Below are 27,027 nucleotides of genomic sequence, written 5' to 3' on the forward strand. Positions count from 1 at the left end.
TCTGAAAGTTATTAGAAACCTGTTCTCTGGAGTACTTGTCAGAGTCCTTTCCATGAATCTCTGAACATGAAGCACATTTGCAAAAGGATCGGAGTCAAACCATAGCTTCTCTTAAGTGACAAAAAGGCTTAAAAATGGCCATTGTTACAGCTCTGATGAGAGTTCATTGTAATGCTTCTGACAAGGAAATTTGTTTATTTCTGTGACATACAGCAGTGTAGATACTAACTGGAGTTACAAACCATAACGTTATTCCAGGATATATCCGATTTCTAGGAATTTTAAACAATTTCTGGAACACTTACGATAATAATATATCTATACAAATATAATCTGAAGAAGGTATGTAGTATCACTTATCTGACAGTGGTACCCATGTAATTTAACACAGCAAATAAGTCTAATGAGTTTTATATCTCTTTTTATAAGAAGAGAGAACAAATCTTTGTACATGTTCCAGTGGCCCTTGGAAAAATTTCAGAGATAGATCAAGGTCAAAAAAGTCTTCATTTAGAATTTGAGCTGGGGGTTGTCAAAAACATCAGAAGGTTTTAGACAACTGACTAAATGGGATCATCATCATGAAATAATACTTAATTGTCCATTTAACCATAGTGACGATAAAATATCAAAGGCAAATACAGAAAGTTGCAGAGTTGTGAGTAAAACATGGGGAAATCGTCTTCTAAAGATTCAAAGAGCTGAGCTATTGATGAAGATAACGTTGAGCACAGGAAATTATTCTCATAAAACACCCCATCTTTGCTTTCTAGGCAGATTACTTAAAAGCTACCAAGAAAAGCCTTTTGCAATCTCTTATCAGTAGCTGACTGATAGTCGAAGAAAAGGTTGTCCTTTTAGCAGATGAAATTAATTTTTAGTTTTACATAAGTACACTACTGATACGGAAGCTTATTTGTATAACCTTTATAACAAATTCATTCCGTTTTAGCCAGCTCAGCTACACAAAGTAAAATTTTCTTTCTTTCCAACTGCCTATATGCATTTAGTTTGTCCTTTATTATCTTCCCTATTCTGAAATAACCAGCTTTGATGTAGGAGAAAATTACTTTCATTCCACTTAACGAAAATACATGTCCGTATTTCATACCTTTCCTCAGCCAAAAACACATTCTATTTTCGCTGCACATGGAGTTAGTTGTTTCTATTATTTCTAGTAATTACATACATGAATTAGAATTCTTAACCCTTAGAACCCATCGTTTCTAGTGACAACTAAGTGGTAAGCAATTGTGATCTGTTAACACCAGCATTCTGTAGATTGGTAAATCTATGAATATGTAATTTCTAGAAGCATATCCTTCCCCACAGTACAGTTTTTCAGTGTGGCACAAGATATGTTTACTAACTGACTCAGTATTTGTAGTTCCTCTGTAGTAAGAAGCCAAAAGTAGATAAACCAATGTTCAGTAATTAATGTTTCAGTATTTCATCTTACTTGGAAACAATCTAGTCAGTCCGTGAATTTCCCGTTTAACTTAGCAAAACTAAAGTTTCGAGTTACCAAGCAGATTGGAGAACCTGTTTTTAAGTAGACTTCACCTAAAAACGTTTACCAGCTTATGTCTAAATCACTTGCTTCCAACAATTATGCTTGAATACTCATGCCAGCTTCGTGAAACATCGGTCAGCCAGCATCCCAGGCTGTTTTTCATGCTGGCAAATTACGTAACCGACATAACATGAACCTTTTAGAGCAGGTAAACGCCAGAAGAAAAAAAGTTGCCTGTCTACATTACATCTAATACTGATAACTTTGAAGACATGCCTATTTTAATTAAACCAAGAAACTTAGCTTTTATTTTACCTAGGATTAATCTATATCACATGAACTTGAAAGACACTTAGGTTAGTTTCTATATTTCTAAGAGGTTTAGGAATACTTAGTTTGATAAATGCTTATTTTCCTTTAAGCCAGTCAAAGAGCACTTTTACAAATTCGTTTTTGCAATACCATCCCGCGTTGGAAAAATATTACACGGCTATAACATACATATGTAGACACACACAAACATGCAGACAGAGACCTTTTAGCTATAGCTCTAAAATTTTAGCCATTAATCAGGCACAATAACATAAAACCCACTAGTTTATATAAAAGAACATTTAGGTTTAGATTGTGTTTCTCTGGCAGTTGGAATCCGTTTACTCGCTCAGGTGACTAAAAGCTTGTTTTGTTTTTTCATTTGCCAAAATACCAAATTAACTCCCTTTTCTCCTTCCAGTGAAAATCCCTTCCCTAACATCTGTATTTAAGAGAGGTAGCAGTCAGGTCCTAGAGAAGATAGGGTAGAAAATCTGTCCCTCAAAGGCACAGAGTAAGTGTCCAGGATTTTTTTTTTCCTAGGAATTCCGGGGATATCTATTTGCCTATCATCAGATGTCTAAAGTAATTTGTTTGTGTTCCTTCTTTTTTCTTAAGCACAGGACAGTTCTGTTTCCAACATCCTGAGCTTTTACAGTACCTACAGGTATTTTGAGAGGACTGGGGGAGGTTTCAGCTTTGGTAAGGTTAGATGGACTTTGAATGGCTTCAGTGTTGCATTTAAAAAGTTTTTCTTCCCCCCTTAAAGGCCTTTGTGGAATACTTGATATAAACTTTTTAAAAGTATTCCACAAAGGCCTTTAAGAGGGGAGGGAACCTGTACTATTGCTTCTAACAGCTCCCAAACATGGGCCTTCAGCCAGTCTATTTCCTGAACATTTGTAGGAGGGCCTAGGAGAAATTCTGCTCATGTTGTCAGTGAGGACAGTCTTCCACAGGGGAGCTAATTGGCTTGTCTGACAACTACAGTATAATCATGGGTGGGAAGAACAACCCTTCGCGTCCAGTCGCGGTCCCTGTGAGTGGTGAGTGAGTGGCTACTCATCCGTGTACCTCTTCTCTATGTTTGGTACCGATCTTCTGAACGTGGAGGTGAAAAGAACTTCATAATGTCCTCTAAGGGAGGCCCTCAGGCTAGGGGCCAGACTCCTTCATATTCTCCTTTCAACTTGGTATTTCCAGAGATAGCACTAAGACCGTTGTTGAGGGTGAGGGCTCTCTCAGAGTGTTTTGAGAAGCTCTTCCAACTCAAAAGATCCATCATGTGGCATTGACAAGTAGGCTCTTCTATTAATCTCTCTCGTGACTCAAGCCAATAGGCCATTCTGTGGTTTAACCACAGACACAAGAGGCATCCCCAGAGATGGTGCCAAAGCTGCCAAAGATGCCAACGTCACAGGACCCCCGGAGTTAGCATAAGAAAGCAAAGACCTCCCTTGCCCCAAGTAGTAAGAATGGTCCAGCGAAGATGCTCATCTCCAGTTTTCCACAAGAATGTGAGAGGCCTGAGACCCTCTTATCTGCATCATCAGGGAAGGACTTACTGGATTGGACTTTTCCAGACCTAGTGACCACAAAAGCTGAGAGGACAAAGGCCCCTCACGGACTGGGGCCCCTGAGGACAAGCTGCCCTGAGAGCTGGCACAGCCGGACGGAGAGGAGGCTGCCCGTCCCTTAGTGCCTCAGATGCCCGGCCTGTTCTGCTCGCTGCCGCACACCTGTGTACATACGCACCCTCCAGCTGACAGGGACCAGAAAGAATATTCTCGCTGTTCCCAAAGCCAAGCTCTCAAGACCCAGAGCAAGACGAAAGGAAGACTTCATGTGACCTATTTTCTTCTGCTCATCTAAATTTGGAAAGGAAGGGACAAGGTCAAATTTTGACCCTTCTCTCTCCACCTGGCACCAGAGAGTAGATCCGGGAAAGCGGGCTTGGGTACGAACGCTTACCTTCGCCGGCCTCTGCCAGTTTGCCAGGCTCCAATCTGTAGGCTCCCAGGCGAGTGCGGTGTCCCAGCAGGTCCCAGCATAGGCTGCCAAAGTAGAGGAGAGGAAAAAGAGTGTTTCGTCTCCCGCGCTCGGTTCTTGGCTGAGGCCCCACCCCCTGTAATAAAAGATTGATAGAAAAGCAGAAGTTTAATACCAGGTGTACCTCCTGTATATATGGGAGAGACCTAGGAATACAGGAAAAATCCCCAAAGTGGCCCAAGACACCACCTTAAATACCATCTCGAGCTCAAGACAAGAGGTTGGGGGTAAGGGAGTGCGTTATGGGGGGCTGTCAGGAAGATCACGGTCAGCAAGGCTAAGGTGGTTGGGATGTTAATTGGTCCCTTCTCCATTAAGAGTTCTTAGAGATCTCGGTCATCCCCTCGTCCTGGCAGGGAGAGGAAGACACCTTACAGGGGGACATTTACTTCCCTTATTGAGGTCAAGGACCCTGACAAAAGGTTTTCAAAACGTTCTCCGGCCTGCTGTTTCTTAAACAATAAGCAGCCCCAGATAATCCTTAAGTCAGGGAAGCGTATTTGGGGGCGGCTAGCCAGGCTCCCCTTCTGAGGTAGGTCCACTAGACGTGTGTCTGGGGCAGAAGCAGGAGTACTTTCGTCTCGGTTCCATCAACTTCTGTGTTTGACTTCTCTCACATTATAGTTTACTTTAATAAAAAAAAATTTCATTAAAAGTTTTAATAAGTTCCGTGTCCTTTGGATTTTCATAGGTTAAGATGCCATATTGTCGAGAGCAGTAAACCAACCACTCTGACATTGAAAGACGGTGCCCTTGCCATGTCCGATAAAACCAGTGAAGATCTTTATCTACAAGTAAGTGTTCTTTCTCCCTAACTAAAACAGAGTTGGTAATGCTAACCGGTGTTAGAAATCCACGTTTTCCCCACCGATATAAGGAAGATCTCTGGCATAGTGGTGAGTTCCTTTTGGAGATGCATTAACTTTTGAAAAGCTCTGGCCATTTTAATTTGGACAAGGTGTATGGTGCCTTGGGGGGCGCCAAAGAATCGGAGCTCACGAGAGGGGTACCATTTCAACTTGAAAAAGATGGAGGGGCTCTTTTTCTGCGTAGCTGGTTTCAGAGCTTCCAGAAAAGGACTTGCTTTGCTCCTTCTCCACTGGAAAAGCCGACCTTTCCCAAACAAGAGTAAGCAGGCACACAGCTGTTCACCAAACAAATGTAACCCCTCGTTGCGTTTCCAGCTCCCAGCTGCTTAGAACAGATGGACCCCATCCTGTAAATGTTTGGATTTCTAATATTCCTGTTTGTCATGCCCATGATTCATGTGCTGTTTTACTGATACCAATCTCTCATCCTTTTTTCCCTCCGTAGCTCAATCGTTTACTAGAAAGCAATAGGAAGCTTGAAGACCAAGTTCAGCGTTGTATCTGGTTCCAGCAGCTGCTGCTTTCCTTAACAATGCTCTTGCTTGCTTTCGTCATCTCTTTCTTCTATTTGTTGTACAGTTAAAGAAGTGGCACTCAAGTAGGAAACATGGCTCTCTCGATCATTAGCTGGAAAAAGACCCAGAACTTCATGCTACTGAAAGTGTCGTACATCTGTGCTTCCTGAAAGGAAATGTGCAACACTTAGAGGGGGACAAATACGTATCTTCAAAATAAAGTCTGTTCGAATAAGGAAACACTGGAGACATTTGTTAGGAGAGACTACAGCTAGAGGCAGCCCAGTCAAGGCACAGCCGTGTGTAAATTAATACATTAGATATAATTTATTTTTTCCCTTTGATTTGAAGACTTATAAAGTTTTGTTATATATATACATTAGCTGAACTCAAAAGTGTACGTAGCAAGCTTTGTCGCAGCCAATAAATGTCATCTGCTTTTTTTTAAATGACAAAATCATTATAGCTGAGCCGACTTACTAGCTTTTCTATACTATGTATATAGAACATGTATATTGAAAAAAACCATACTTATACAGAGTAATTTCTGTAAACATGACTTTGTAATTTTGAGAATTACTTCCAGATGCTAGTCAATATTCTTCGGGTATGTAAAACTATTTAATGCCAAACCACCTGTAGCCTTTGTTTCTTATCTGTCTTCCTTAACTTAAAGTCTGCCTTTTATTAATCTCGGACTTTTTAATGAACACTCACATTTAGGTAGAATTTGGGAAACTAAGTCGGGTTGGGTTTTCCTTGCATTCTGTCGGCGGCATGGAGAAGTAAAGTCCTTTCGGTCGCACTTCCCAGTCTTTTTTACTCGGTGTCACCTTGCTTACGGTGGCTGGACACTGACCCGTTTGCTTCAGTCGTTAGAAAGGCCTACTCCCAACCCTGAACCACCTACACCCTCTTTTCTAAGCAAGTTAAAATTTCTTTGAAAAGTTAGTTTTTGAGAGGCAAACCAAGTTCATTTACATTTCAGTTCCTTGGTAGAATCAGCCACAAGAAGGAAACTTGACAAAGACTAGAGGACCTAGAAGCGTTGAGGGGGAAAAAATTGAAACTCAACTGTCAAGTGTCCATTTCTGAGTGAAAAGTAGAATCATGGTCCACTTGGATCACCTCCAGAGTGGGGCTGATGGGCTTGCTGGATCCTCTCCCCTTGTCACGGTAATCCCAGGGGTAATCCCTGAGAGGATACAGCTCGCAGGACTGCAGAGGTGGAGGAAATTAGTTGGTTTTCTCATTCATGCAGCCAGTTTCAGTCCGTGTTGGTTCACTTGTAAAATCTACTTGCTATGAAAGAAAAAATGAGTCTGCCTGTTAAATAAATGTTGAGTTTTGATGGAGCCATGCTTGGAGAATGTTCTCTTCTAAAGTGTGGTGTGGGCAGCTTTCATCTGGAGAAGCGGAGGATTCCAGAGAGTCCCCTCAAAAATGGCCTAGAAATAAAACCTTAAAAGGACACTGGTCTGATGCTTTGTCTTAATTTGGGTTTTTCTGTTGCAGTTTGCCAACTCCAGACGTGAAAGTGACTTCAGTACACCCTAAGTACTGGCCATAGTATCTTTCTGTGTGTGTGCACAGTGGTGTCCCCTTCTGTGTCACATCCCCGGCCTGCCTAGCTTCTAACCCCAAAGTATCTGTGTATGTTTTCTGTTCCTCAGCAAAGACATGAGGAACTCACTGGTCAGAATTGGAAGCGTGCTGTCCTAACAGTGTCCCTTTAATGTTTCCAGTGAAAATGACATTAACTCACTAAGTTGTTCTTCCCCGATGTCTGGCAGGTTCAATTGAATAACCTATCTTGTTAATGTTTGTGTGTCAATTCAGTGTGATTATGCAAGATGACTGAAAATTAACCATAAAATCAAAGGCTTCTAAACTTTTGGTCTTGTCTTAACTAATCACATATTTACATTCGATTTTCTTCTGTCTCTTATTTCATCACACTTTGTACGATTATTACTAAGGACTCTGATGATAATTTTATTTTTTTATCTTGTCATTGGCTATTCATGAGCAAATTACCAAGGATCAACACCGAGATTTAGATTGTTTTCACTTGAGAATGGAAATTAATAGACTTTCCACAAAAACATTAATAAACTATCATTAGCTTGATCTGAAAGTAGCCTAAAAATGCAGTTGCGGTTAAACCTAGCCTCAAATTTCATAATAATACCATAACTGTTTTTATATCTTGCCACTAATTTTGACTGGATTTAATAGCACTTTATTGTACAATTGCAAAAAAAAATATATTCCTAGAATTGTTGCCAGTGTAATTTCTCTAATATTCTGGTGCTTTTCATATATTTTCAGTATTTTTATTACTATATTGGTATTTTCTTTGTATAATTGATCAAAAGAACATGTTTTCTATTTTAATATGTTTTAGAAAAATAATTACATTTATGAAATAAATATCATCAGGAAAAACCTCTGGTCTCTAATTGATAAAGCATCTTAAAATCAATGTTCAGGCACACTCTGACCTTTCAAATATCACATTAATTTCTTTTGGACCTGCTTTGCATTTTTATAAGGACAGTGCCGTGAGCTTCCAGAATTACAGTTGTGTTATCGGGTGAACCTGTCCTTCGGGTGTCCCATTTCTCCTCAACCCGGGTCAGGGTCAGGCTACTCTTCAGTAGAGCTCTCTGTAACACTGGACTCAATGTCAGGACCACAAGCTCTGTCATGGAACCTTCTCTAGGCTGCCCCACATGAGCCAGAACCACCCAACGTCCTCTCAGTCCTAGTACACCTTCCTGCCTGACAGGAACCAGCAGGAAGCAGGCTGTGGAGAGACAGCCCTACCTGGCTCCTGGGTCTCGTGGATGTGGTTAGGGGGGCCCTGAGGATTATTGGTGGGGTCCCCTCCCCCCTGGAAGATAACCCCCACGTGGCCACTACCACTCCATAAAAAAATAGAATGAATAGGACAGACCCATCTTCTAAACTGAAAAGGAAGTGAAAACACAAAATGATGAGAGAAATTCAGAACAGAACTACAACAAAGACAAAATGGTGACCTACAAGAAGGAGCACATCTACCTAGGACTGTGAGGACATGCCCTGCTTTCCTAAAAGATACAATTTTCTAGGAAACAAAAGCTCCCACGAGGAAAGTTCCAGCTAAGGAAGGGCTGGTTCCTTTACAACCATCGTCTGCTTTGTTCCCTAAGTTTTCACCAACAAGTCAAAGTCCTTGATGTCTGAACAAAATCAGCCCCCAGAAGCACTGGGCTCCCTTTCTCTCCCCACCCGGGGAAGACAGAATGGAAGGTGTCCCATCTGTTGCACTGGAGGCCAAGGTGGTTAGGAGCGAGGGCTCCGCAGTCAGGCTAGCTGGGTGCAGCTGCCCTCTGTGCCACCTGCTGCCTCACAGCAATGGGGATTGGCTTCCTTGGGCCTCAGTTTCCTTGTCTCTGAGGCTGATAAGCCTAGTGCCGCTCTGCAGGACGAGTGTGACAAGGAGGGAAAAGAATGCACTTAAAGCAGCCCTGGAAAGGCTGGCCTTGCTTTTGCTGCTCTTGCCCCTACCACCTTCCATCCCATCTTCCTAGAACCTTCCACACTTGGGTTGATCTTACTGAATATCCCACCTCATTCAAAGCCAATCATCAGTTCTCCCAACGTTTCCCGCCTCTGTACTCCTACCCTTGCCTTCTTGCTACCCCACTCTTAATTCTAGTGCCCAGGTCAAGGGGCACGCTTTAGAAGGGTAATGATGACTGGCGGCTTTGAATCCTCTGAAGGAGTATCCCTTCCAAAAAATACTTCAGATGTTTCCTTCCACCACATCACCCACACCCCTTCAAAACAACACACACATACACACACACACGGAACTGATCTTGCAATAGTCCATCCCTAAGTTTCCCTTGAATTTGTAACAATTCAATAAAAATATTACATACTCTTCCACATCTTTGTAATTTTGTCCTTCCACGAATAAAATTACCTCCCTGTATTGTCTAAAGATTCTCTTCCTGTCCGTACCCACTGGTGTCCCCTGCCATGCAAAAAAAAAAAAAAATATATGATGATCTACACATGTCAAAGTATTTGAGACAACAGGCAAGAATATTGAGGAACATCTCCTTGATCCAGAGGGGCAAAATAGGTGCACATTTCCAAGTCTTTCTAAAGGGAGAATTTGAGTGGTTCTTGAAACTCTAGCAGCTGGTCCACACTCCTTGTCCTCAGCAGTCTGGGAATACAAAATAAGGTCTTCTGTTTTACACAGAAGGAAACCCAGGGCCAGAGAAATAGTTCTCTGGCCCAAGGTCATATGGCTAGTTGCCTTCAAAGCCAAGAGCCTGAACTAGTCCCCCAGGTCTAATGCCTATCTGTTGTACAACCACCCAGAGCCTGTCCGAGTAATAGCTTAAAATGTTCAGGGAATAGATCTGAGAACTTTACCAAACAGCAGGACGGGAAAGGAGAACATAAACTACTTAAAGAGAAGCAGAGATGACAAGACACAATTGCCGCTCAAGACCCTTGGCTGGAAAAGTAAGTTTCTTGGTTCTAAGCTACGGACCATACCTTGAAAAAGGTTCGAAACCTACAGGTCAATGTACTATTTACCTGGATGGAGGGTTCTGGCTTGTACCGTCAGCCTTGTCAGAGGTTTATCTAGCATTCCAGAGAAGGGCCTCTCCTACCCGTGTGGCTCACAGTTGTCTCAGCCAGTCTAGTGACCTCAAGGAGTCTTGTGTTCAGTTAAATCAGAGCATTTAAGTTTTCTGTTTCCATGTAACAAATGACCACAAATCTACCATCTGAAAACCAACACAAATTATCTCATGGTTTGCGTGTGTCAAGCCTGGCACAGCAGGGCTGTGTTGTTCTTGGCTCAAGGTCTTACAACACTACAACGATGCTGTCACCCAACTGCATCCTCCCTGGAGGCTCAACTGGATCAAGATCTACTTCCAGGTGCCTTCAGGTTGTTGGCAGAATCCCTTTTCCGGGGGCTGTACTAGGGTCCTCAAGTTTTTGCTGGCTATCAGCCATGGACTGCTCTCAACTCCTAGAGTCACTCCCACGTCTTTGCTTAATAGTAAGTTCACAACATGGCTGTTCTCACTTCAAATCTCTTCTTTCAGGGAGGGCCCAGCCCAGTTAAGGGCTCACCTGATTAGGTTAGGCCCACCAAGGACAATCTCCCTCCTGATGAGCTCAGAGGTAACTAATGAAGAATCTTAATGACATCTGCAAGATCCCTTCTGCTCTATAAGATAACTTGGATTCTGAGAGTGCTATCCCATCATACACTAGCTCTGCCCCCCACTCAAGGGGGGAAGGTTACACAGGGTGTGTTGGGTAGGATCTGCAAGCACATCCAATCTGCCCCCCCATTTTGCAGATCAGGAGACAGAGGCTCAGAAAGCTAAACCAACCCTACCCAGCCTGACTAACTGCTCTGAATTCAGATTCCTGCACATGGAAAAAAAAAATAGCCTCGAATTGTGTTAGGCACCAAATGACAGGCATGGGGACAGGAGGCCTCTATCCCAGCTGGCTTTCTCCGATCTCACAGCTTCAGTGCACACACATATTAAGGAAAAGTATGTAACCAGTATTTTCTACATTTGTTCATTATACACCCCAGATACACTCTTACAATGGATTAACATGCTAGGCCAAAGGGGACTTCCGGTAATTGTGTGCTTCTGTAAACACAGCTCTAGTGAAAAATGGTTTTTCAACTTTCCCTTTCGGAATATCCCACTCACTTCAATTAGTTTAATTACATTAGTTTTCTTGGACATAAATATGCTCTGTGAAGGTAGCTACAAGAGAAGGTTTAAAACTAAGAAAGGGGGGAAATTCTTTTCTTACAGAAACTTAACATCATGACTCCCAGCATTTGTACTGTCCAACTGACTTTGGATCAAATTTCAGCACACTGAATTCTACTATTCCAGAAAGTTCCCTGCAAATTTCCAGGTCACACTAGAGGTGTGTGTGTGTGTTGAAAAATCTCACTAGTTTTTAGAAGTCCTCCAGAACAATCCTGCATTGACTCACTATTGCCTCAAAATTCAGAGTTGCTCTCCCCTTCTCTCTATGTAGGACTTCTTGTTTCTGACTGCAAGAATCCACCAAACTCGTAATATTATGCCTGTCCCCTGTTGCTGGAACTGGAACAATGACAAGGGAATCCTTTGTCTTTCCCACTCCAATAATCCTCTACTTTTTCGGCACCAGGTCCTTGCTCTAATATTAGCATACAGACTCATTCAGTACGATTACTATCTGTAGTTCAATTTGCCCTGAATTGCTTTTGCCCGCTGATAGGCAAATGTGCTTGAACAACTTGAGTCAAATACCAAATCACTCTTCTCTGTCATAAACTAAATGTCAAAAATGTGTTTGGGGCACTTTTCCAATATTCTGGCTCTATGACTCAAGCTGCTTCCTTTTAAGGGAGTGAAGAGGGATGAGGTTATTATTGGGAACGATAACAAAAGTATGACAGTCGAGCAAAATGTAACTTTTTTTTTTTTAATGTGGCTGAACTAGTAAGTTGCTAAAAAGGTAAGGTAAAAGGAAATGGATATAAAAAGCAAAGCTACCTTTCAAATATTTACTACTCTGGGATCACTTAACCTACTTAAGAGCTTAGTCATTAAAGGTAAGGGTGTATCTTATAGAGGAATTCACATTTAAAGTTATATCTAAATTCTGAGTATACTCAGAATTTCCCCCTGAGAATTCATTAGAAAGTTTCCACAAGAGAGATGGAGATAGTTAACTCTTACCTTGGTGAGTCCGAACCCTCATTTTAATACCAGATAAAGTATTTAGTTGGCTTCATTTGGGAAGGGGATAGAGTACCATAAATACACATATTGTGTCTTCAAAGCTAGAACCACCATCAAGAGTGCCTTAAGAGGCACAAGAAAAATGAGAATGAACGAGGAAAAAAAAAATGACATCATGCTACATTGAGTGGAACAGACCCCCCTTGATTCTCTGAGTTGAGGGCCAGATAAAAGTGAGGTTGATCCCAAAGGTGAGATCAAAATCAGAACTGGAATATGGCCTCGCTCTTCAACAAACATCTTTAGGAAGTGTCCTCACCACATCTCCACTTCCCTTTACTCCCTGTGATGTGACTCCATTTTAGTGTCTATTCCCATCACTCCAGAAAAACAGTACTTGCTAAGTTCCAACAATGACCTCCTTGTCACTTCATCCAATGGACCTGCTTTAGTTGGAATTTGAAGTGAGTTCTTCCAAAGCAGCATTTGGCTATACCAACTACCAGGTTTCTGCTTTTTCTTCTCGCATTAACACTCTTCAATGTCCTTTACTGGCTTATCTTCCTCCACCAGGTCTTTAAGATGTTAATATAGACCTGGGTTCCTTTCCCTTTGTCCTCACAGGTGATCTCCTTAATACCCAGGGCTGCAATTAGCATTGGTAAGCCATTAACCCTTGGACATTCTAACTAGATGAACCTCCTATTTTAAGTCTAGACATATGTATCCTTTGCCAGCTTAGCAGTTCCAAATGTCCCTCACCAAACGTCAAAACCAACTCCTGATCTTCCCCTAGACCTGGTCTTCCAGACCGCTTCTCAATGAATGGCACCACTCTCCGTTCATTTATACCAGTTATAAACTTGACCTTTACCCTTGACCCCACAGGGCCCCTCTACTCTCCACTTCTCTCTCCATCTCCACTGCCACCTCCCTTCTTTAATCCATAGCATCTCTCATTTGACTTCTCCAACAATCTCAGGCAGTATCTGGACATCCACTTTGACTCTCTATAGTCCAGGGATATTCAAGGACTCACTGAAAATGCATATCCTATCATACCACTCCCCAGATCAAAACCTTCAAATGGCTTCCATGGCTCAGCCCATGATTACAGCTCCTAATTTGGCCTACCAGCTCCTAGAAGAGCTGGCCCTTGTCCAACTTCACACCCTCACCTTCCCTCATCTTCCTCCCTCTTTATGGTTTGGTTCTGTATGAACCAGACTAATGCCATCTTGATCAAATCCTCCAGGATGACCACTCAGACCTAAAACCTTCTAGAGAGAAGCCCCACTCCCACATTCTTTCCTTTATTTATCCACATCATTAAGTATATCCTTGGGGCATAATGTCCTTGATCTACCCTGAAGATATGACTAAGACACTCATATATTCTCAAACATTCTCCTCCTGTGTGGTCTCTGAGCACCTACTCCACAGCTTCTAGCACTATAAAAGCAGGTCTTATGGGAGGTAAGGCAGTGGAGATCTACCTGTCTTGCTGCCACCCAAGACAGGTTTCTATCTATAATTCTCCTTAATAAACCATTTCTTGTCAAGCTGGACTTTCTGGCCTTTTTCTTCAGTCTTACTGCTCCTTCAGCCTTTGGAGGTCATTTTGCACATAGCTCTCTTTCATGGAACAGAGCCCATCTCTGCCTCCAATTCTCTATCCCAACCTTCCCATCGCACCTCCTCACAGTGACTCTCTGCTCATCATTTGGTCCGAAAATTTCTCTCTCAGGGGTGTCTGGGTAGCTCAGTTAAGCATCCCACTCTTGTTTTCACTCAGGTCATGGTCTCAGGGTCATGAGATTGGCTGGTGCTGGATGTGGAGCCTGCTTAAGATTCTCTCTCTCTCTCCATCTGCACCCCCTCCCCCACCCGTAGACACATGCACGCGCGCTCTCTCTCTCTCTCTCTCTCTCAAAAAAAGGGAGGGCGCCTGGGTGGCTCAGTGGGTTAAAAAAAAGGGGGGGGGTTATCTCTCCGTCCACTCTTGTCACTTTCATTCAACATAGCATTTTAAGTCCTAGCCAGAGCGAGAAAGAAAGAAAAGCAAGGAAAAAAGTAAAGGGTATCCAAATTGGAAAGGAAGAAGTAAAAGGGTTACTATTTGTAGACATGACAGTGTGTCTGCATATGACATTATATACAGAAAGCCTGAAAGACTTCATTAAAACTGTTGGACTGATCAACAAATTTAATAAAGTTGCAGGATACAAAATCAATATACAGAAATCTGTTGTGTTTTTATACACTGGTAATGAACTATCAGAAAGAGAAATGAGAACTGCATTTACAACTGCATCACAAAAATACCTAGGAAAAAACCTAACCAAGGAAGCGAAAAACCCACACACTAATAACTATAAGGCATTAATGAGAAAAAAAAATCAAAGATGCAAGTAAATGAAAGCATGTTGTATTCATCATTTGGAAGAATTGTGTTAAGATGCTGATACTACCCAAAGCAATCTACAGATTGAATGCAACTCCTACCAAAACCCCAATGGCATTTTTTCATAGAACAAACAATCCTAAAATTTGTGTGGAACCACAAAGGACACTGAATAACCAAACCAATCCTGAGAAAGAAGAACGAAAGCTGGAGGCACCAGGCTTTTGATTCCAAACTGTATTACAAAGCTATAGCAATCAAATCTCTATGGTACTGGTATAAAAACAGACATATAAATCAATGACACAGACTAGATAGCCCAGAAATAAACACACACACTGACCATCAATTAAGTTACAACAAAGGAGCCAAGAACAAAAAATGAGGAAAGAACAGTCTTGTCTTTCAAATGGTGCTGGGAATGCCATATATAAAAATTGACTAAAAATGTATTAATGACTGGAATGTAAGACTTGAAATCATAAAACCCCTAGAAAAAACCATAGGCAGTAAGTTTCTAGACATTGGTGTCGGCAGTGATTTTTCTTTTGGATTTGACACCAAAGGTAAAAATACCCAAAGTGGGACTACAGCAAACTAAGAATCTTCTGCACAGCAAAAAAAGCCATCGACAAAATGAAAAGGCAACCTACAGAAAGGGAGAAAACATTTGCAAATAGTGTATCAGGTAAGGAGCAAATATCCAAAATAGATGAAGAACTTATACAACTCAACAGCAAAACAAACAAACAAAAAACAAACCCCAAACCATCAGATTTTAAAAATAGACAAGAAATGTCTATTCGGATTGTCTATTTTTTGTTTCAAAAAAGTATACAGATGCCCAATAGGTACATAAAAATGTGCTCAACAACACCCATCATCAGGGAAATGCAAATCACAACCATAATGATACCACCTGATACCTGTTCGAATAGCTAGTATCAAAAAGATAAGAGATAACAAGCATTGGCAAGGATGCGGAAATAAGGGAACCCTTGTTCACTCTTGGTAGAAATGTAACATGGTGTAGCCACTACGGAAAGCAGTATACAGGTTCCTCAAAAAATCAAAAATAGAACTACTGTTTGATGCAGCAATTCCACCTCTGGGTATTTATGTAAAGAAAACACAAACACTAATTTGGAAAGATAGCTGCCCCCCTGTGTTTCACTGCAGCACTATTAACAATAGCCAAGACAATGGAAACAGCCTGAACATCCATCAACAGAAGAATGTGGTGGATATATAATGCAATATTATCCAGCTGTAAAATAACAGAAATGAAATCTTGCAATTTACGGCAACATGGCTGGACCTCGAGAGCCTTATTCTAAGTGCAATAAGTCAGACAAAGACAAATACCCCAAGATCTCACTTATGTGTGGAATCTAAAAACAAAACAGAAGGAGAAAACAGAAAAACTGACCTCATAGATACAGAGCACAAACTCTGTGGTTGCCAGAGGTGGATGACCCAGGGGAGGGGGGTGGTTTGAAAGGTACAAATTTCCAGTTATAAAATAGATATCACGGGGATATAATATAGCACAGTGACTATACTTGATAACACTGAACTGTAGATTTGAAAGCCACTAAAAGAACACTTGAAACAAATACTATATTATGTTAATTTTAAAAAATAAATTTTTAAAAGTTACTGAGAGAAAATCATAAAAGTACTCATCACAAGAAAATAAATTGTAACTGTGTGATAATCTTAACCAGACTTACTGCGGTGATCATTTTGCTATATACACAAATGTGAAATCACTATATTTTATACCTGAAACTATTATGTTTTATGTCAATTATACATCAATAAAAAATTGACAAACTTCTAGGCTAGCCTTCCCCTCTCTCATTTCTCAATTTGTACCCTATACAGATCAATGAATTAACACTTACCAAATATACCTTAGGCAAAGCAAATAACCCGATGCTATCAGGAAAATATCAAATAAGAGACGGTGACAGTTCACAAAGAACCCCGAATACCAGGTCTGCAGCCCTGCTGGGAACTGTACGTCAGACAAACTATGGAAAGAACCAAGATGCCCTTCAACAGACAAATGGATAAGGAAGATGTGGTCCATATACACTATGGAGTATGATGCCTCCATCAGAAAGGACGAATCCCCAACTTTTGTAGCAACATGGACAGGACTGGAAGAGATTATGCTGAGTGAAATAAGTCAAGCAGAGAGAGTCAATTATCATATGGTTTCACTTATTTGTGGAGCATAACAAATAGCATGGAGGACATGGGGAGTTAGAGAGGAGAAGGGAGTTGGGGGAGATTGGAAGGGGAAGTGAATCATGAGAGACTATGGACTCTGAAAAACAACCTGAGGGTTTTGAAAGGGGCAGGGGGTGGGAGGTTGGGGGAACCAGGTGGTGGGTATTACAGAGGGCACAAATTGCATGGAGCACTAGGTGTGGTGAAAAAATAATGAATACTGTTATGCTGAAAATAAATAACTTTAATTTTTTTTTTAAAAAGGGCCATTTTCTCTTCCAGCCTCACAAAGACATTCCTTCTGTCATTTTCCATGGACTCATTGGAGCAGGATAGTGTTTGGGATCACCCAAATGTTGATGAGGGAGGGAGCTTCCCCCAGCTTTTCTTACCCGACTTACATCACAGCCAAGAAGACTACAGCTCTATGAATACCAGTGGTTCTCGGGTGCTGTTCTCAAGGTCTACAGCTCTGCATTTCCCCAAGGAGATCCCTTTACACTACTCATTCCACCATTTACTTTGGGCCAAAAGGTCTCCATCATCTTATAATCTTGAGAAACGCTGCATTAAACAAAACCAGGGTTTTCCTCCTTAGAATTTCTCAATCGTCAGTGTACTAAGGTGCATAACAAATCTATTTCCCAAATTTTTGAAGCCAATGGAATCCTCTTTTCAAGCAATATATCTTGGGACTCAGTAAAGAACACAATTTGGGAAACACTGTGCTTGGAGTTTTAACAGACATTGCACAGACTGCAAGTGAAATTGCAGTTGGATCCAAAGGTGAGGTTTCAAAGTTAAAATGCCATGACACTTGTAAATAAAGGAGGGGACATTTTTTGGTAAAGCCCCAGTATAGCTCCTCATATTCTCACTTTCTAACTTCTATTTGTAAAGTTAATTAAACATGGCGGAGTGTGCACTGTAACTAAAAGCTGCCTTCAATCTCAGAGACCTTTCAGTGGATTTACATTTTCACATTCCATTTTAGTCTTTACAGCTAGTTTATACTTTACTCATGGCCAGATTGCATAGGTCTGATTCTCCCTTCCTTCTTACCCCTATCTGCACCAATATTTGCCTGTTACCTTTCTGTAGATCAGTTAAGGATGTGAAACGTGTTTGCAACTCACTCAGATGGAAGCTCGCGAGAGCCTGCCAGCTCTCTGCTCAGCAGGATTTTAGCCAACCCATGCACAGCTTTGGATCTAGCTCATGACCCATCGGCAGTTATCACCTCCAGGAAATACATCTGCCTTTGTTGGCTTTCCCTCACTAAGGGTAAATCCAAGAAGACCTCAAGGGCATTAGGAGAATCCTAATTTAGGGGAGTCTATTATAGACATTAAATGTAAGTATGATTAAAATTAATAGCACTTCCTAAGTGCTGGCAGACATGGAGAGAAGTGCATATAATCCTTTTCATCTCAGCCTGCTTCTCTGTATTAATGGCATTGCCTTTTTGAGTCTTCTTTTCCATCTTGATGTTTCTCTGAAGACAGAAATTCTACAGAGTATCTCACTTCATGCCAGTAGCATTTTCTTCCTCACTTACATCTTTGAATTTCAGTGGTGCTAGTACTGGTTTTTGGCAACTTGTACCTATTAACCCTTCCATTGCATGGCTTAAAATCAATACACATTTTTGTCAAAGGTTCTCAGGGGACAGAAAAAGAGGTGACTCTGTGAGTTACCTATATGTAAATGCATTTTATTTACTCCTCTGACATCTTTCTATAACTACTGAATCTAGTATTTTGACTTCATTATAGGCGAAATTTCCACATTCCTTTCCTTGTCCACAGGATTCATTATTCAGAATTGTATTTTCCTGCCCTCCAGTAAACAACATGCATAATTGTATTAGACTATTTACCAGGCAGTCACTAAACAAACATGGCTTGAGTCAAATGGATTGGAAGTTCAAAGTTTGATGGTTTCAGAAAGGTACAAGGGATAGAAATCTGCTTGGCTGCCCCTTAGCAATGAGCTTAGAAAAGCCAGTTGATTATGATGGAGACATAGAGGCACCAGAAAAAATACCACTTCTGAAGTAGAGCCTGGAAACCTTAGGGGGAAATCAATAAATAGTCGTTGGAGCTTTTCAAAGAGTATGTTCAAAGGAATCAGGAATCTGATGAAAAAGGAGCCAAAATCTGGTTAGGAAAGGCTGGGGCAGGACCAAAGATTCTGCATTTCAAACAGCCTAGGTCATGCTGATACTGCAATGCCCAGACCATACAGTTCAGCTAACAAGACTTTAGGAATGTTGGAAAAGACCATCTCAAGTTCCATCCTAGATTTGCTGCCTCAGAAGTTGCATGTAGACAAGTTCCCTGGTCCCCAGGTGATTCATAGGCACATTAAAGTTTCAAAAGCCCTGATCTAAAGGACTCCTGCCTTTTATCCCAAAGTCCTTTTTCCTAAGGGCCTCCCCATTTTTACTGACTATTCACCATCCCTTTGGCTCCAACAGTTGTGATCAGGAGCTGTATGATCTTTTCAGATTTTTGTACATAACTGGCTTGTGGCCATTTGTGTTATGTATGTATATTCTTTAACATGAATTAAATATGTACTGAGTGTTCTCCAGGCGCCATACACTGTGCTGGGTACCATGTTACAAAGAGGAATAAGATGTGCTCTCTAGCCTCAAGGACTCATAGCTTTCAATGGGGGTAGCCCTGGCCCAGACTATTATACACAAAGCATCACTTACACTAAAGGAGATAGTTTTGTCACGAAACTTCTTCATTTTATGCTTGGATAAAGTAAAAAGATAATATGGATAAGTAAAAAGATAATATGGACATTTTCTAGCTGATCATGTCCCAGAAATCCATAAATTCCCGATACAGTTACCGGAAGTAATCCTACATGAATCTGGTACATCCTGATAAAAACATTCCATAGGTAAGGACTCCCCGTTAGCCAACACCATCAAGAATTCCAACTAGCAAATCTATAAGATTTGCTCAGGTCATTTCTCCTTGATGAGTCCCCAGGATGGGAAAAGCTGGATTGCAGATCAGCTGATCAGACTTTTCCTCCCACTTGCATAGACAGGTCACGTTCCGAGCTGGCTGATGAAGCACACTGTTTCAAGTATGGGCTTTTCAGACTTGAGATGATAGGGGAGACAAATTTCTAAGAGGCTTCTGTGGAATATAACCGATATTCTAACAAAACTCATCCTGGAAATGTAGCATCTGAAGCAGGGGAGGCACTCAATAAATATTTGTTAAATAAATGAAAAAGCAAATATGCCTAAGGGCAAACAGCTTCCAACACTAACCATTAACACATCCCTACATGGGTCTTGAAGACATTAATGATTAACCCACTTCCATCCTGGTGGGAGCATACCCCTGTGCAGGATTCATCTTCCACACTCAAAAATGCAGGGTCTAGCCCTCACCTGTACTTGGCAGAGTTCGGTTGGTAGAACTGCTGGTGTGATCCATAGTAATAAGTGGCTCTATGTTTATCCTCATTTCAAAAATCACTTTGATATTTAGCTTTGCAAAACTAATTCAGATGTTTTAAAGCTCCACCAAGAATTAACGGATTCACTTAATGTTTGAAACCCATTAACAAGAGAGAGTTTATTCTGGGGACCAATTATTCAACATCCTGAGGCTTTCCAGAGCACATACAAAAAAGACACTTCAACAGGTACTGTTTATAGAATGATCCTTGGAAACCGAAAATACTACCCAAACTCTCCCCCAGCAATCATTCCTGTTAAGTGAGTAAGTTTCATTTGGGTGTGAATTAAATGGATTTTGCTTTGTTGGATTTGTGAAATCACTGTTTTTTTGTTTAGCTCCTTTAGATAAACCATGGCTCTACTATAACTTTTTTTTTTAATAGAAACTAGAAGAAAACAAGACTCTTAAAACTAGGGCTAACTACCAAGTATTCCCAGGATGGGAGAAAAGGGCAAGGCTTAGAGATTATGATTGGGCCCCAAAAAATGTCACTGGGAAGCAGATGGGGAAAGAAGAGTTGTTTTGTGTAGTGTAACAACTTTGCCTGCCATTCGTAGAGTGAGAGTAAAAGGGCAAGTGTGCATCTACAAATAGGTTCTACAAATAGTAACTAAACAAAGGCAGCAACCCTCGGGCTCTGCTGCCAACACAAAGATTAGATTCCCTCTTCTCAAATGACAAAAGTACTGGGTTGTGCTGGAAAGGCCTCTTGGCTCAAAAAGCCCTTTGATTCGACAGTACAGAATATTATGTCAGAAATTCATCTGTTCAGATGAGAAAATACGGGACCTTTGAAATTCACACATGCCTGCAAATCCACACATCTCCCCAAAATACTCAGAATGGTTTTGAACTGTTAAAAATAAGACAACAGAACCAAAATGGAGTTACTCATGCTAAGCCCCAAATAACCAAACCAAGACTTGTAATTACAACTTGGATTCTCCCAGAAATGGAATCTTAAACCGGGTAATCAGGAATTGCCTGATCAGCACTAGGTAGGTAAACTTCCTGACAGACACCTCTGTCATCCCATAAAGGAAAGTGAACTTGCAATAACCAATCCACTTTTTCACCTAGTATAACTTCCTGTTCCTACTCCTGTCACCAGCTAGACCCCAAAACCTGACCTTTACTGCCCACTGGCTTACACTCACCGACCTTTGCCACACATTTTTCCTTAAGCTCTTTTTTTTTTTTTACAACTTCTCTCTTAAAACAGGCAAATGGAAATCAAAACAACCCCACAAGCAACAGCGAAATGCTCTGACAAAGATCTCCAGTTGGCCCAGACCAACTAGACCAGTTTGAGTGAGACCCGTGAACCCGTGACTAAATAGATGGACCATGGAGTGACGTCTAGAATGACCAACAATTACCTTTACCCCATTATAATTCTAAAATCACCACCCAATGAGGAGCACAAGTCTCATTTACATAATATGCAATGTATCTATAGGTATGTTTCCTTAAGGCACATGTGCAACCTTATGCCTGCCTCTACATACGATGACAAGGACTCCCCGTTTAGTCATCCATCCTAACCCTAAATAAATGGAACCCGTCCACTGCTGCTGAGGGAGTCATTGCTTTGGAAGCTATTGCCAGTAATCTCCTTATTTGCTGCAAATAAAGTTTACTTTGTGCCACAACTCTGGTATATCTGTGACTCACCACGGAACCCACTCATGTTGGTTCAGTAACCAATTCCATGACCCCGATGAGACTGTTGTCCTCCTGGGGTTCTGACCCCTGGTTTTCAATGGCTGGAGCAATGGGCAATGGCAGCTTACCCAGGCTATCCCATTCAGGCTAATGGGGCTAGGGGCACATTCCTCAGAAGAAACACTCCCTTCTTGGTACTTCTGATTGCCAGCTTGGCATTCTGTCCTCACTTGAAATCCCAAGGCCACTTTGATTACTTTCACTCAGAAGGATTTCTGTTGGGATAAGTTATGCCAGGTCTGTGGCATAGCTTTTGGAGGTAAAACTAGAGTTGTCTAATAAAGTCTAGGCAAGTTGGCATAACCGAACACTCTGGAGAATTTACAGGGCCTCTGGTAAACACTCTGGGGGACAGAACACTCAATTAGAGTCAGATCTAGACATCCCCAGGTGATGGAAGGATCCGGCTATTCAGAGGCTTGGATGCTCCAATCTGGCGAAATGGGAGTGACCTAACAGAGATGAGTCTAGGGTGTGGGAGACTGAAAGAAATCTTTTCACCTGGTTGTTTGGTCTGTTTGTTGTTGTTCCTGCTTTAAATCTCCGCCCTGGCTGGTTGGCCATTGTGCATCTCCTCCTTCCCTTACAACCCTGGACAAAGGAGGCAGCAGCAATTTGGGTCAATGAAAGCATGTACCAGAAGCAGACAAGACCTCTACTTAAATGTAGCTTGTAAAAACTGGTCATTCTAAAAATGAGAAAAATAAAAACTAGCCCCAGTGTTTCTCAAGTTCACATGATCTGGGATAATTTTTGGTAAATTAAAATAGACATGTCATTTGGAGTTACCAACATCAAATATACTAGTAAATTTTTATTCCACCTGAATTTATTAATTACATTCATATAATATCTACTATAATTTTTCAGCAAAAGTGACTAAAAAGGATGGTTGATTTTGTCTGTCTCATGAAGTTTTCATTGGTAATTGTTAAGAACAAGTACGTGGAATAGATAAAAAGGTTTATAGGTAAACTTCTAAATAGCTTTCAAAATCTTTGGCAATCTGAGACTGTGAAGTTTTGCTAAGTAAAATGATATATTGGTTTGATTTCATTGGATACTTAAGTCTTCTCCAAATAAGACAGCATTGATGGAGTGATGGACTGAATGGAAGTTTGTCTGCTTCTGGCTTCTTGTTGGAGAGAAATGGAGGATACTTGATTTTCTCAGTGCACTTATACTTCATTGAAAGTTGCCGTATAGAAAAAACATGTTTCTAGAAATTGTAAAATACGTTCTTATATTCGTCAATCTAAAGAATTCTGGTGCAACAGGCAGTTCACAATTGGTTACTACTTAGTTTTCACTTGAAACTGAGGTTTCTAGAAGTAAAAATTCCGACAAATGTAATTTAGACTGCTACAAATAAGGGAAGCAACTCTGTATGTAAGAAAAGTAAGATGTCTTTTTGATAAGATATAAGGGAATACATTTTTGTTGAGGGAAAAGAACATAATTTTGTCCTACAATGAAAATGATTTCTTAGACAAAGGAGGCTTAAGACAAAATCTGAATGGAAAAAGAAAGTAGTAGTTTTTGTGAACAAAAACTTTAGAAAAGAATTTTATGTGTGGTCAGGACTAAGATTGAAGTGAATGGATTTTAAAAGTATGCTGGTATAAGATTGAAATTTGTCTCTTCTCTTTATTAAAAAGATAAAGTTTTCTTGGACTACTGGTGTGCCCTTAATAAGAAATTGTAAAGAAAGTTTTCCTTTTTCCTATTCATTATCTGCCCAGAAAGCCAGAGTTTCTATGCTTTGTCTTTATCAGGTCTTTGATTACTTAAGAAAACTGAAACTTTTTAATATCAAAAGGAGCTGCTTTGCTAACAACTATGTAACCTTCTATAATACCTCTTATTGCCATCTTGATTAAGTATAAAGTTTATGATACCCTTTAATCCTATTTAGGCATTCCCTTTAAAACTTTCTGAGGTCTTTAATGAACTTCCCAAGATTTGAATTCAAAATCAAGTTTTTTGACAGTTCTAAGAGGGAAGTTTATAGCAATACAGGCCTACCTCAAGAAGCAAGAAAAAATGTCAAATATACAACCTAACCTTATACCAGAAGAGCTAGAAAAAGAACAACAAACAAAATCCCCAAAACCAGCAGAAGGAAGAAAATAGTAAAAATTAGAGCCTAAATAAATGATATAGAAACTAAAACACCAATAGAACAGATCAATGAAACCAGAAGCTGGTTCTTTAAAAAGATCAACAAAACAGATAAATCGCTAACCAGAGTCATGAGAAAGAGAGAGAGAGAATAAAGACCCAAATAAACAAAATCACAAATGAGAGAGAAGAAATAACAACTGACACCACAGAAATACAATTATGAGAGTATTATGAAAAATTACATGCCAACAAACTGGACAACCTGGAAGAAATGAATTCCTAGAAACAAATAACCAATCAAAACTAAAACAGAAAGAAATAGAACATTTGAACAGACCAATTACCAGGAATGAGATTGAATCAGTCATCCAAAAAATCCCAACAAACAAAACTCCGGGACAGACAGCTTCACAGGTGATTTCTACCAAATATTTAAGGAAGTGTCAATACCCATTCTTTTTAAACTATTTCAAAAAATAGAAAAGGAAGGAAAACTTCCAAATTCATTCCATGAAGCCAGTATCACCCTGACACCAAAACCAGATAAGGACACCACGAAAAAAAGCGGGGGGAGAACTAAAGGCCAATATTTCTGATGAATATACACGCAAAAATCCTCAACAAAATATTAGCAAACAAAATTCATTAATACCTTAAATAAATAATTCACCATGATCAAGTGGGATTTATTCTCAGGATACAAGTATGGTTCAATATTCACAAATCAATCAATGTGAATCACTACATCAATAAGGGTAAAAACCATATGATCATGTGAAGAGAAGCAGAAAAAGCATTTGACAAAGTACAACTTCCATTCATGATAAAAACCCTCAACCAAGTAGGTCTAGAGGGAACATACCTCAACATAATTAAGACCTTATATGAAATATCCACAGCAAAATCATACTCAATGGCCAAAAACTGAGAAGTCTTCCCCTAATGGCAGGAACAAGACAATGATGTTCACTCTCAACACTTTTATTCAACAAGTACTGGAAGTCCTAGCCACAGGAATCAAACAAAAAGAAATAAAAGGAATCCAAATTGGCAAGGAAAAAGTAAAACTTTCACTATTTGCCAATGACATGATACTACGTATAGAAATTCCTAAAGACTCCACCAGAAAACTAATAGAACTAATAAATAAATGCAGTACATTTGCAGGATACAAAATCAATGTACATGAATCCGCTGCAGTCCTATACACTAATAATCAAGCAGCACAAAGAGAAATTAAGAAGCAATCCCATTTACAGTTGCACCAAAAATAATAAAATATCTAGGAATAAACTTCCAGCCAAAGAGGTGAAAGACCTGTACTCTGAAAACTATAAAACATTTGATGAGGGGCGTCTGGGTGGCTCAGTGAGTTAAGCCTCTGCCTTCAGCTCATGATCTCAAGGTCCTGGGATTGAGCCTCACATTGGGCTCTCTGTTCAGCAGGGAGCCCGCTCCCCCTCTCTCTCTGCCTGCCTCTCTGCCTATTTGTGATCTCTCTCTCTCTGTGTCAAATAAATAAAATATTTAAAAAGAATTTTAAAAATTGATGAAAGAAATTCAAGACATTACAAAGAAATGGAAAGACATTCTGTGCTCATGGATTGGAATAACAAATATTGTTAAAATGTCTATACTCTCCAAAGCAATCTACAGCTTTAATGCAATCGTCATCAAAATACCATCAGCTTTTTTTTTTTTTTTACAGACTAGAATAAACACTCAATATCTGCATCAAACCACAAAAGACCCTGAATAGCCAAAGCAATCTTGAAAAAGAAAAACAAAACTGGAGGCATCACAATTCCAGACTTTAAGTTACATAATAAAGCTGTATTAATCAAAACAGTACCATACTGGCATAAAAATAGACACATAGGATAGAGCATGTGACTCATGGTTTCAGAGTTAGGAGTTTGAGCCCCACTTAGGGTGCAGAGAGATTACTTAAGAAAAATTTTAAAAATAGACACATGGATCAATGGAACAGAATGGAAAACCCAGAAATAAACCCACAATTTTATGGTCAATTAATCTCTGACAAACAAGGAAAATATACAAAATGGGGAAAAGTCTCTTCAGCAAATGGTGTCAGGAATACTGGGCAACTACATGCAAAAGAATGAAGCTGGACCACTTCCTCACACCATATGCAAAAATGAACTTAAAATGGATTAAAGAACTAAGTGTGAGACCTGAAACTATAAAAATCCTAGAAGACAGCAGAGGCAGTAATTTTTTTTTATATCAGCCATAGCAACATTTTTCTAGATCTCCTGAAGAAAGGGAAACAAAAGCAAAAGTAAACTATCAGGACTACACCAAAATAAAAAGCTCTGTATAGCAAAATAATCAACAAAACTAAAAGGCAAGCAACCTACTAGATGGGAGAAGATATCTGCAAATGACATATGTGATAAAAGGTTACTATGCAAAATATATAAAGAACTGATACAAACAATAAATATAATAAATAATATACTATAATTATTTATTATAATAAACAATCCTAAAATTTATATGGAACCAGAAAAGACCCCAAATAGCCAGAGGAATGTTCCAAAAGGAAGCCAAATTTGGTGGTATCACAATTCCAGACTTCAAACTCTATTATAAAGCTGTCATCATCAAGACAGTATGGTACTGGCACAAAAACAGATACATAGATCCATAGAACAGAATAGAGAGCCCAGAAATGGACCCTCAATTCCATGGTCAACTAATCTTCGACAAAGCAGGAACAAAGTCCAATGGAAAAAAATACAGTCTCTTCAATAAATGGTGTTGGGAAAATTGGACAGCCACATGCAGAAGAATGAAACTGGACCATTTCCTTACACCACACACAAAACTAGACTCAAAATGGATGAAAGACCTCAATGTGAGACAGGAATCCATCCAAATCCTTGAAAAGAACACAGGCAGCAATGTTTTTTACCTCAGCCGCAGCAACTTCTTCCTAGAAACATTGCCAAAGGCAAGGGAAGCAAGTGCAA

The 27,027-nt window shown here is 40.1% G+C and overlaps 1 protein-coding gene across 2 annotated transcripts in view; it reads left to right on the forward strand.

Annotated features, from left to right (window-relative positions):
- MOSPD2 (motile sperm domain containing 2) overlaps positions 1–7,656 on the forward strand; it is a 61,757-nt gene extending 54,101 nt beyond the window's left edge. Inside the window, exons 14-15 of one of the 2 annotated variants that reach the window (XM_013059605.2) lie at positions 4,566–4,668; positions 6,774–7,656. In XM_013059605.2, the coding sequence (XP_012915059.1) occupies positions 4,566–4,668; positions 6,774–6,815 (145 nt within the window). In that variant the 3' untranslated portion in view covers positions 6,816–7,656. Of the gene's footprint in view, positions 1–4,565; positions 4,669–5,188; positions 6,732–6,773 lie in introns of those variants that run through there. The other variant, XM_004758875.3, reaches the window with a different exon arrangement.
- The last annotated feature ends 19,371 nt before the right edge of the window (positions 7,657–27,027 follow it).

This window comes from Mustela putorius, unplaced genomic scaffold (assembly GCF_011764305.1).
Source record: "Mustela putorius furo isolate JIRA1106 unplaced genomic scaffold, ASM1176430v1.1 tig00003836_pilon_pilon_pilon, whole genome shotgun sequence".
Lineage (NCBI taxonomy): Eukaryota > Metazoa > Chordata > Mammalia > Carnivora > Mustelidae > Mustela > Mustela putorius.